At 42.2% G+C, this 12,677-nt stretch overlaps 1 protein-coding gene across 9 annotated transcripts in view; it reads left to right on the plus strand.

Moving 5' to 3' along the window:
- Window positions 1-5,903: 5,903 nt before the first annotated feature.
- The window catches only part of ADGRV1 (adhesion G protein-coupled receptor V1), a 237,345-nt gene continuing 230,571 nt past the window's right edge, over window positions 5,904-12,677 (plus strand). For 7 of the 9 annotated variants that reach the window (XM_053409099.1, XM_053409103.1, XM_053409104.1 and 4 more), the window contains exon 1: window positions 6,000-6,073. In XM_053409099.1, coding sequence (XP_053265074.1) covers window positions 6,052-6,073 — 22 coding nt within the window. In that variant the 5' untranslated portion in view covers window positions 6,000-6,051. The other 2 variants (XM_053409101.1, XM_053409100.1) reach the window with 2 other exon arrangements.

The raw sequence follows: 12,677 nt of genomic DNA on the forward strand, positions 1-12,677 counted from the left end.
ATAATAAAAAAGATGCAATAAAATAAAGAAGTGTGATGTTGAGTACAGTGAGCTTGCATCTTCCGCAGGGATTACTTTCCTGGGATGGAGCATATACATTAAAATCGTCACACCACATCTGCATGAGCAATCTTAACTTAGCAATCTTAACTTAGCAATCTTAGACCAAGCACACCAAACGGGTCTTACCTTGCAAGCAAGGTACAGAGCTTTTAAGCTCTCCTTGTTTATAAGGCTTTGGGAGACTCTCTTATGGGGCTAAGTCATCACATCTCAGTGCATGAACATAATAAGCCTCCTGAGTCAGGCCAAAGGCCCATTTAGTCTGGCATCCTGTCCTCTCTGTGAGCATCCAGATGCGCCTGGGAAGCTTGCAAGCAGGATCTGACACCCTCTGCATTTGCTGTCTCTAGCAACTGGTATCCAAAGGTTTATTGCTTTCAACAGCGGAGTCCACTCTGTTAACAATAATGAAGAAGACTATAAGAGTGGCATAAGTTAATAAATAACTTCATGTGAAACACCCACACCCACACACCAAGAATTAATTTTAAAACACTTAAGAAGTTTGTTATGTATGGTCTCATTAAGAGCGTGTGCATGCACGCACACACATGGCTCATGTAAGATTTCACAAGATCTCTTTCCTCCCAACACAACCCCATACTTCACAAACCACAGTGCTTAGCAGGTCCTTCTAACCCTCTGAACAGGTTTTTCTGGGGAAGTTACAGGCGGCTGGAGAGAAAGCTTGGCTGAGCAAGCTGCCTGTTGCTTACATTACCTTTGGATACAACTCAAAGTATTTAAACTGCAATAAAGACATACATAGAAATATTAAGTAACTGACACCTTGACATCCTTTCAAGGGCATCCAAAATTGCCACGTTTGGTAGCTAGCTTGCTGCACCTCAAGGTAGGGCTGACTTCATTACCCATTTGTAGATGCAGATGTTTTGCTGATTAAAAGAAGTAGGCAGTAATGCTTCTGAGGACCAGTTGCTGGGAAACAGTGTTCTCATGTTCAGGTCCTGCTTGTGGGTTTCTCATAGCAGTGGAGAACTTTGGTCTCAAATTTCAGTGGCGCCCTGGACAACACCAAAATTTAGCACCCTCCCACCTCTCAGCTTCCATTATACATCATCGTTGTGACACCCCCTGCAGTGCCCCCAAGGAAGTGTGTCCAGTGTGACTGAACCAGTCACACTCCCCTAAATCCATCCCTCCTCATAGGTATCTGGTTGGCCACGGTGAGAACAGGATGCTGGACCAGATGGGTCACTGACCTGATTGAGCAGGCGCTTCTTATGTTCTTATATTATTATTATGTGCCATTTCCACTCAGTTCACTTAGTTTAAACACTAACCACTGCATGGAGCAATTAGGTTTTGGTCTCAGAATCCAAGGAATGCATAATTTATCCTGGTGCTAACCAAAGATTTAAGATATTTCTGCTGCTGAAATGTCACTTGATGGAAATGCTAAAGGAAGAAAGAGTTGTCTATTCTCCTTCTTTAGTTTCTCTTCTAAAGTGTAAAAGAAGTTGGGCAGAAGCATCTGTTTGCAAAATTGATTAATTGGTTGTGAACTGCCCTGTGATCTTCGGATGAAGGGTTGTATACAAATTTAATAATAATAATACTGTATTTACTCAAATGTCATGCGCACCTTTTTTGGCCAAATTATGTCTTGAAAATTAGGGTCTGCATTAGATTTGATGGAGCAATTAAATTTACCAGCAAATACTTTTTTGGTTTTAAGTTTTTGAAAATTGAGGTGCACATTAAAGGTAAAGGTAAAGGGACCCCTGACCATTAGGTCCAGTCGTGGCCGATTCTGGGGTTGCGGTGCTCATCTCGCTTTATTGGCCGAGGGAGCTGGTGTACAGCTTCCGGGTCATGTGGCCAGCATGACTAAGTCGCTTCTGGTGAACCAGTGGTACCTATTTATCTACTTGCACTTTGACATGCTTTCGAACTGCTAGGTTGGCAGGAGCAGGAACCGAGCAATGGGAGCTCACCTCGTCACGGGGATTCGAACCACCGACCTTTTGATCAGCAAGTCCTTAGCTCTGTGGTTTAACCCACAGCGCCACCCGCATCCCTGAGGTGCACATTAGATTCGTGTAAATATGGTAATACTACTACTAATAATATATCAAACATTCACGTTTGTATTTGCTACTACCCTGTATTGATGTTTAACTACTTTGGAGATAACAGAGAAAATGTAAGAGGTGGGAAAGAAGCAATTATTGCTAAATCCTCTCAGTTGTCTGGTAAGTGGCCATTGCTATTATTCTTTGACCATTACAGTCTCACTGTGGAAATCTGTTTGTGGTTGGCAGTGTTGTGAATTCTTCTTCTCATTCTTTGCAGATAGTTACAACATAAAACTTCCAAAGAGCTTGGGAACCACATGCCCTTTCCTCACCATTATATGGGTTATTGTGACAAGTGTCTAAGAACTTAACACAAAACAATCCATTGTATTTATGAAACATCCTCTTTGTAAAATGTCCACTGTGCTCATATTCTGAACTGTGCTATCCTTCAGAACCCTTATGTACAAATTCACTTGTCTTCATTGGGAAAATTTCTTTGATATCTAGCATGTAACTTTCCTTTGATATTGGGCACATAACTTTCCTGCCAAGTCCTTCACAACAAAGACAAGTTATTTCAATAATCTCTGCCAATAAAGTCAAGAAACTGCCTGCTGTATAATATTCAAGCGACCCAAATACCCTTCTTGACAGAGGAACATCTCTTACTTTTCATCAGCAGAACTCCCTACAGAACACTTTCCTTTTAATAATTTGTCATTTAACATTTATCACTATTGTGAAATCCGCACATATCATGTTGTGGGCTATATCACCAGTTTCTTGGGAGCCCATAATTATCAATGCACAGAACATGGCTGGTCACTCATAACTATACAGGGCTGGCAGTGACTTTTGGATTGCTTCCCACAACCTTGGTACCTGCACGCAAAGCGATGTATATTGGCATATAGTTGTTCTGTGTTTGGTGTTCATGCTCTCATAAGACCCCCTGGGATGAAATTCAATGGCACCCTTCTTTTGGACCACCCGCACTCTGCTTCACAAGATCTTACACCAACTTTTTGGTACAATGCCAAGGCTTGTGAAGTTGTGCTGGAAAAGCAGTCGCTGCACACAACCCTGTGGTCTTTTTTATGATTATTACTTAGCACATAACCTATTAAGATCAAGCAGTGTTAGTCACTCTTTCCTTCTCTAAGCTCCTTTCCTCCGCCCACGTTTTTCTTTCAAGTCCCCCTTGTCTTCTGTCTTCATTCATGCCATGCCAGTAAAAGGAAAAAGGCAAGACTTGAAAACAAACAAACAAACTGGAGGCCGCTGCCGCTGCTTTCAGTTGTGTTTTGTCCTCCTCTGAGGCATTTTTCAAAGTGTGCAGCTCAGTACAAAGAAGGAAAGGGAATGTCTAACTACACAATTAGGACCTTTTCTTGCTATATCTTCTGTATTAACAACAAATTTCTTTTAAAGGTGAAATCAAAGCTGAGCTGGAGAGGACATATTTTAAAGCAAGATGAGACCATCTAATTTTCACCCTTAAGATCTGTAGAGGTTTAAACCACTATGCAAGCAGCATGTGGAGTCTTCAGGAATGGCTTTGGAGTGCCTTGTGTCAGGCAGCAATAACCTTTCAGACAGAAGGGCAGGAAGAAGAGGTTGTGGGATGATAATGACAGGCTCCTGTTGACACTGACCAGGCCTTGTCTGACATAAAGCAGTTGTCCATCTCAGAAAAGCAGCAATGTAGTAGAAAAATCACTGTAAACACTGGCACTGTGCCTCAATAAGCAAAGAGAAAAATAAAATTGTCGTCATGAGGCTGCATGTAGTATTGCTACTATTATCACCAAGAATAATAAAACTCACTGAATTTGAGGAACTTGGCAGAAAGCCAACACTTAGCAAAAAGAGTCTTGTCAATTTAATTTTCCTTTGCTGGACCAGTTGCAATATAAATGCACCCACTCGCAATGACATCCTATTGATAAAAATGTTGTGTATGTCTCAATAAACATTAAGATCAGCCTGATATTTTCAAGACAACAACTGGAGAAGCCTCAGATACTTTGTATCATCACATTGTTTTTAAGTGGAGACTGTGTGTTCCCAGTCTCCATTTAAAAGTCCTAACATGTTTTTTAATGGCATAAACTTTTAAATTTTGTTTTGTTTTTAGGGAAGGGATTACACAATATGCAAACAGAGGTGGTTGCCAGAGCTTTACAGGCAGCCATCAAAGCAAAAATCAAATTGCAGACTTTGCAATCTAACATCCACTATTTCTTTTTATCAGGTTTCTTAATTGCTTTTTCAACGATACACCTTTTGCATAAGGTCACAAAAGAGAAAATTAATAAAACAAAAAAATCCAAAAATGAACAACTCCCCTCATGCCAGAAGCCATTCAGTTTTTTCTGACAGAGAGTGGCACCATCCAGCAGGGCCCTTACCTGTCTCACAACTGCATCCCATATGACGAATGAAATAGTCCATTGGCCAGGGGTGCCAACTTGAATAAAATATTGGGCATGGGGGCTTTCCAGGTAAGCCCTGCCCTGCATAATCGATCACAAGACAGGACACATACACACCATTTGAATGGCAATGCCCCTCAACTTTGGGGAGCCAAAGGGACCTTGGCCAATTGGCTCCTATGCCACTGACTGAACTACCTAGCCGGAGAACCACATTTTCCTAAGGTGGAAAGTAACACTTAAAAGAAAGAAAGAAAGAAAGAAAGAAAGAAAGAAAGAAAGAGAGGTTCCTGGAACTAAAGTCAACTCCTGAAAGAATATACAGTGGTACCTTGTTTCTCAAACACCTTGGTACTCAAACAGCTTGGAATCCAAACACTGCAAACCCAGAAGTAAGTGTTCCTTTGCAAACTGTTTTTGGAAGCTGAACATGCTCCATAAGAGTGTTACACTTCCGATTTGAGTGTTATGCTGAAGTCTGTCTGTTTTTGCTATTTATTTTGAGTTTTTGTTTTTGTGGCTCTTTTTGTTTTGTTTTTGTGACTGTGTGGGACCCAGTTCAGCTACTGATTGATTGTGTGCCTGCAGTACATGGTTTATTGCTTTCATTTTATGGATCAATGGTCTCGTTAAATAGTAAAATTCATATTAAATTGCTGTTTTAAGGGTTGTTTTTAAAAGTCTGGAATGGATTAATCCATTTTGCATTACTTTCTATGGGAAAGTGTGCCTTGGTTTTGGAATGCTTTGGTTTTGGAACAGTCTTCCGGAACGGATTAAGTTTGAGAACCAAGGTAACACTGTATCTGGAGTCTCTGCAACACACACACACATTAATACTGGTGGTCAGTGATGCCAACTTGAATAAAATATTGGGGGGTCCCAATAAGCCCTCCCCGGCATAATTGATCATTTGACGCAGTGCATGCACACCATTTGAATGGCAATGCACATAAACTGGGGGGGGGGGGGTGGCCCTCTCAAAGACTTTATTGGGGGTACTCCCCTAGGAGTTGACGCCTATATTGGTGGTATTTTTATTTTGCAATAATAATAATAATACTGTCACTTGGCAAGACCTGAGGGAACACTCTGCACATGCTCAAGCGCCCTCTTCTTTCCTAGATGGCTCCTTATTCCAGGGCTGCTGCTGAATCCTTTTGAAAAGCCCCAGGCTAAGCTCAGTCCCAATCAAGAAGCCTTGACGCCGTCGGCGCGAGGGACGGCGACTCTTCTTCCCGCTTCGCCTGCGGCCAGTCCCCTCCAGAAGGGGCCGCGGGGTGGGTGGCCCCCTTGTCTCCTCCCAGCCGCCGCGAGAGCTGAGAGGACGACGACGAGGAGGTGGAGGAGCAGCATCAGCAGGAGGAAGAGGAGGAGGGGAGCGTCCAGGCTGCAACGCGCCCGGGCGCCGTCGGAGGGCTGGCCATGACGGGACGCGGCGGCATGCCGGCGTGAGTGACAGGGCGCGAGCGAGCGGGCGGCTGGCGAGCGAGCGAGTCCACGGGACGCCCATGTCCACATCCCCGGGTCTAGGTAGGTAGGTGCCTCGCCAGGGCTCCCGGCCGGCCGTGGGAAAGTTGCCCTCCTTGCGCTGCGCTCGCAGCACCTGTTGCTGCCGGCGAGCTCTTCTCCTCAGCGTTTTCCCGCCCATCTTTCCCCTCGCGCTGCACCCGCGAAAGGGTCCCGCCTCGCTTCGCCGCCCGAAGCCTGCCGCCTGGGAGCCTCTTACTTGGGAGTAAGCGGGCTTTCTCGGGTTTCCTTTGCAGGGGACGGTCCCGGGGCTCAGGGCGCCGCCACGAAACCCGCAGCGCCTCAGTCCCCCTTTCGCCATTGCTTTCAATGGGTTGCGCTTTTTCCTTGGGAGCAAAGCAGAGGCGCTGCCTCACTGCCTCCCGCCCTCAATTCTCATCTCTCTCTCTCTCTTTTAACGCTTTTCCATCTCTCTGCCTTGTAAAGTAGTCTTTTTTTGGGGGGGGGGAAACAACCATTCGAAGCGATGGTTTTGCATTGCTAGCTGTAAAACAATAACTTAAAGTCAATGCAAAACTCCCCTCCCCCCCCTTATTTCTAAGAATGGTTTGCTCGGCTTTAAAAAGTGCCATTGCTTTGCATGGGGATTGGGCAGGCTTCTTTCGTGGGTGGCATCCGACGCATTCCTACACAGAGTAGACCCTCTGAAATCAATGGGCTTAGGTTAGTCAAGGCTAGCTGAAGTCCATTCGTTTTAGTTAGCTCGACTTCCTTGGCTACAATTCATAATGTTTAATTATACATTACTCAGATGTGGAACTTCAGCCCTCCTGTTGCTCTAGGTCCCTCCTGCCATGTAAATACACCCCCCACATGCTACGATGAGGATTTGTGGGGGAACATGTGCTTTATACATAGAGATCATAGAATTGTAGAGGTGGAAGGGACCCTAAGGATCATCTAGCAACGCAGGAATATGCAACAAGCAGGTGAATAATAAAATATAGAACAAAGAGCGTCTACAGATGAAATTCTTCCTGTTTTCCACATGCAGTTTCCATTCTTATCTGGAATGCAGCAACTCAGAAACAAGGTATTAACCTGGAAATGCTGAGAAATAAATCATTTACACAGATATCAAGAACATGATGTTAAGTGACTGAAAGGTTACAATCCTATAAACACTTACCCAAGAGTAAGTCATTGAGCTCATTGGGGCTTACTTCTGAGTGAGCGTGTACAGGACTGTGCTGTAGGTTTCAGTGGAAAATAGGCATGTGCTTAACCCCCTTGAATGAAATTAATGAAATTAATGGAGCATGTAGTCCAGTACTGTGCATTTTTACTCTGAATTAAGTTCCACTTAGGTCAGTGAGACTTACTCTCCAATAAATGTCCATGAGACTGAAGCCTTGTAATCCTATGCCTACTTGCTAAGAAGTCCCACCAGGTACTATGAACGAAATATTGTTTAAAGTTGTTGTCAAATGTCTATGTTTCAGTCAGTAATTCTTTCACAAATTTGTACCTTAAGTTGTGAAATAAATATATTATCCACAAAGACTTGGGCTTATCATGTTTCACTTTCTATATGATAATAGGTTTGAACCATATGATAACTGACACAAATCATGGTGTTAAAGTTGCCATTGACTTAAAAAGGGAGTAAGGGATTTTTTTAGTGTTAGCAAAATTTCTGGTTTTGAGTACTACAACTTTGGTCAGAAATTGGAAGTACAACTGAAGGCAGACGACAACCTTTTGGAAGTTGTGCATGGGTTAGAGTGAGCCTAATAAAATGTAAGCCTTGGTTAAGTCTTTGTGCACTTTCAGGTATGGAACAAATGTGGACAAGATTATAAGTGCTTTTGACCTGTTTTTTAAAAGCAAAAAAAGCAAGCACATTCTAACTTCATCAGTAAAAGAAATGAGGCTCAAAGAGCATTTAAGTCTGGCTGAATTGTGGCCAGCAAATGTATATAGAAAATGTTTCCTTCAGTCTTGCAGGGCTAATGTTACTCAACTGGAGATGTTGGGAGCCAATGTCATTTAATGTCATAAAGCCCACCAATTTATGAAGAAATGTGAACATGTGATATTGTTTAGAGAGCTTATCAGATACACTTCAGTTACATTACTTGTATCCCATTACCTAGTTGAAAGTGGCTACTTGGGTGAGTAGAGTTAAATGTCTCTTGGCTTGTCAAGATGTACACAAATGGGATTTGTGGAATTATTCGTCTCTTAAATTACTGGTTATAAAATTTTGAGAAATAAGTACAAAAATTTCCATAATTAGTATTGTTTCCACTGTTCAAATTCCTGTTTGAGTCAAGGTATACAATTGTTCAAGAAGAAGAAATAATGAACTTGTTAAGCCTTGTACTGTGCTGAGTCCAAATACTGATTTGTGCAGAGTCCAAATCACTGGACACATGTGTAGGTTTACATATGTGAGCACTTCTTACCTATTTTAGTAGCACTCCTACCACTTCTGAACCAATTTGGTTTTATTCTATTTTTTAGGTAAGGCTCAAACTAAGATAAGGCATGTAGTGTATCATAAATAGTTACACTGAGAACATTACCTCTGTTTATGTTTGAACACCCTGACTGTCCAATTCAAGTTATATACCAGATAATAATTTGTTTCTTTGTTTCAACTCTTCCGTCGAAAGTAGACTTTGAGGGATATAGAGACAAACAGCTTTTTATTCTAAAGCTAAGCACCACTTCTATAAAGCGGAGGGACTGTCAAATCAGGTAACTGCAGAGATCATTCTGCTACCATAATCCAAATGAAGACACTCTATGTAAATAAAGCTACACTTACATAAATAATCCAATTCCTGGATGTCCTTGCATGAGAATTTCAGCAGTGTGAAAATCTTTGTTGTGCTTCTTCAGGAAAAGTGGAATTCAGGTTAAGAAGGCTTGAATGACTGAGAGCTCATTTTATATTAAAAAGTGCTAAAAATCCTATGGCTGCTGCATAAATGGAGTAATAATAGCACATTTGGTCAAGCACTTGCAAAGTGCACTGAAACTTGTAAAGACGGTTTCAGTACATCAGCCAGTTCATATGTGAAATAAATTTATTTACACAGTAAATGGTGCTGCTGCATTCCTGTGACAATGCAGAATAGGGTGATGTGTTGTATACACACAACCTCTTTGATTGCTGCAGGTTTTGAATATAGCAAAGGGAATAACAGACGTCCCTGAGCTGAAGTATGCTAGATATTGGGGGGTGAGGAGAAATATGCTCCATCACGTTCAATTACATTAAAATCTGTTTGTGACCCTGCCGCTCATTGGATTCAAGAAGCTGGCCTCCTTTCCCCAGTTGCTGCTCCTAGGCTGATCTTGCACTGCTTTAGTGGGGATTTAACATGGCTCTAATTCAGCCATCTGCTATAGATTTGGCAGACCAAAGCAATCTGAAGTATCGGTCAGAGCTTTCTCACATGTTTGAAAGTTGAGGGAAGGGACTACCTTTCTGAATAGATTTTGAATCCTTCTCAGCAAGACAATGGTGCAGAGAAGTGGGGGGAGAAAAATGCATGTAATTCCCATGAAGCCAGAGCCACACTGTCTGCCCTTAGCAGTCCTGAAAGGCAATTAGCATTTCAACCAGCCAATTTGGTTACATGCAATGAAGTACTTGGGGGTTTGTAATTTGCTTTCCTCAGCTTGGTGCTGTTGAGAACTAACCCTTGTGTAATCCTCTCAAAGTACTTTTCTTTCCAGCATGGTTATTGTTGCCGGTCTTAAATAACTCTAATCAACAAAGAGGGTTCCTTGTCTTGAACTCTAGGGGTGCCATGGGGCTGGGAAAGCAAAAGACTTAACTAATAAGTGAATGATTATAATGATTAAATAGTGGTTATTAAATGGTGGCTCAATAAAGCTTTTAAAAAAATCAGTACTCAGGGCAAGATAATAATGGGGATGTCTTCCAGTCACATTTTTTCAAGGCTGTATTTCCTTTAGTTAGTATCTGGTCAGGGTGCTGTGCTCTTGAGACTTCAAATCAGAACTGGACAAATGTGGAAATGTCCTTTGTACAGGAGATAAGAGAAGAGGCGAATATCTACTTTCATCAAAAGGATGGAAACGTAGAATAGATTTCTGTGTGCATTCTATGAAAATCGGGAAGGAATATTTTTTGTGCAATGAAAGCATGATGGAATAAAAATGGATATGCTACTGTAATGTTGAGTAACCCTAGAACTCTCGAATACAATTGTATAGCATTTAAAATATAATTGCATGCTGCCAGACTAGGCTGAGTAATGTAGTGTGATGTTTGGTAAGCACATGAATATACAGGGTGGTTTTTATGTGTTTGTTCCTTTGGAAGGAGCCACCATGCTGAGTAATATTAATTCTTTTGAAAGTTAATCCTGTGCTGTGTTTTTCTGATGCATAAATTCCTGTGTGGTGCAGGATCACTGCATAAAATGGTTTTTTTGGGTGGAGTGGAGTGGTACTGTAGCCTCCTTTTACCCATCCTAAGGTGAAGTCTTACAACTGCTGGAAAGGGTATCCCAAGGGTATCCCCACCTCCCATTTTAACAGCAGAGGAGAGCCAGAGTGATCTGCCTGATTTATCTCACAAGGGATGCCACAGCAGTCTCTGCAGGTACAGCCTCAGAGGAGCTGGAATGGCCAAAAAGCAGGGTATAAATATGCTGAGTAAGTACATATACAGTACAATGCTGCCTGTTGTTAAACTTTCCTTATAGAAGCTAGAATGGTACATGCCTCTGAATGAGGCAGAATTATTGTATTCTGTTATAAGCAAATCTGTTGAAATTGTGACAGAACAGAAGTAGCCATCAAAAACTTTTCCCATTCCTGGACTTTCAATTCTGCTGTAATCCATAAGACAAGTTTTTATTTCAGGCACATTTTATCAACTACTAATTGGACAGTCATGGATGGCTAATGTGAATGGTGTGTTATTTTTCTCATTCAAAAACACAGTTACCTCCACCTTCATGAAAAAGCTGCACCACAGACACAGTCAGTTGTCATCTAATGTTAACAAGAGTACATGATTTCAAACAGCTCATATCAGCTTTTATATATCTCCATCCAGCTGTTATTTGAGACTCCTGATATAATGTTTTCAACTGAGGGTGAGAAAGCTTATGCCCTATAACCACATATGTAGTGGTTAATAGTGGGAACTGTGAAGGCTTCTGTGTTTGCAGTTTGTAATGTGTGAAGACATCTTTCATCAAAGTCAGCTGACTATGACAAATGCCTACCAAGATAATGTCCATAATAACATACAGTGAGGTGTTAAGTTATAAAATTTGCGTAATTTTGACCTGAGCATTTGAAACCTGCATTTTTTTTTGGGGGGGGACATTTGGATTTTGTTTTTTTGCTTCATTTCCCTTGCAGTTATAATGAAAGGAGTCATCCTTTGCACGTAGTTCAGTGTTGTTCATTTTTGTTTTCTTCAAGTGAAAAAGCTGAAGGTGATCTAGGAAAAAGACATATGGTTTTCCATGGACAATCTTGCAGGTGAATGAGAGAGTCTACAGCCTGTGCTGGTTTTGCAATTGCTCCTGTCAGCCATGTGGATGGGTATTTTGTTTATTTATGTTATACATGTTCAGCCCATCAACCCAAAGGTTCCTAGGGTGGCTAGGGGATCAGTACAGTTACTTAAATCACGGAAGAGGACTGGATCTGGCTGGTGGCCTGGATCCTGACATCTCCCAACGCCAGTGGACTACTTTGACAGGTGGGTGGTTCACCCCTGTCAATCACCTGCATAGGGGAAAGGATTAAGAACTTTGCTTCAGGATGAGAACGGAAATTGTGCTCTGGTGGCGTGGCGGCAGCAGCAGGAGGCCCCATTAGCTAAAGTGGTGCTTCAGGTTAAGCACAGTTTCAGGTTAAGAACAGACCTCCGGAACGAATTAAGTACTTAACCCGAGGTACCACTGTACACTTCTGACCAGCAGTGGCTGCAAATCCCTAGAATCATAGAATCATAGAATCATAGAATCATAGAGTTGGAAGAGACCACAAGGGCCATCGAGTCCAACCCCCTGCCAAGCAGGAAACACCATCAGAGCACTCCTGACATATGGTTGTCAAGCCTCTGCTTAAAGACCTCCAAAGAAGGAGACTCCACCACACTCCTTGGCAGCAAATTCCACTGTCGAACAGCTCTTACTGTCAGGAAGTTTTTCCTAATGTTTAGGTGGAATCTTCTTTCTTGTAGTTTGGATCCATTGCTCCGTGTCCGCTTCTCTGGAGCAGCAGAAAACAACCTTTCTCCCTCCTCTATGTGACATCCTTTTCTTTTGCCTGGCTGTTTGACTTCATGTGCTCTTATTTTTTAAAAACTGTTTTAATGTACTGTATTTCAAATTGTTATGATCCGTCCTGGGACTTGGGAATGAAAGGCAGGTAATAAATTACACTACTACTACTACTACTACTACTACTACTTTTATTACTACTACTACTTCAATCCAGTCTGCAAATGAAGTGTTTCCCTTTACACTTCGCTGCAGCAGCCGCCACTGCCTCTGCCCTCCCCCCACTTCTTTCGCAGTTTCAAATCTGGAGGGCCACAGGCTCTTCATTCTAAGGTGGTTGATTATCCTAAGGGGATAAGTATTGGGAGGGGGGATCTCCT

This window comes from Podarcis raffonei, chromosome 11 (assembly GCF_027172205.1).
Source record: "Podarcis raffonei isolate rPodRaf1 chromosome 11, rPodRaf1.pri, whole genome shotgun sequence".
NCBI classification, from domain to species: Eukaryota; Metazoa; Chordata; class Lepidosauria; order Squamata; family Lacertidae; genus Podarcis; species Podarcis raffonei.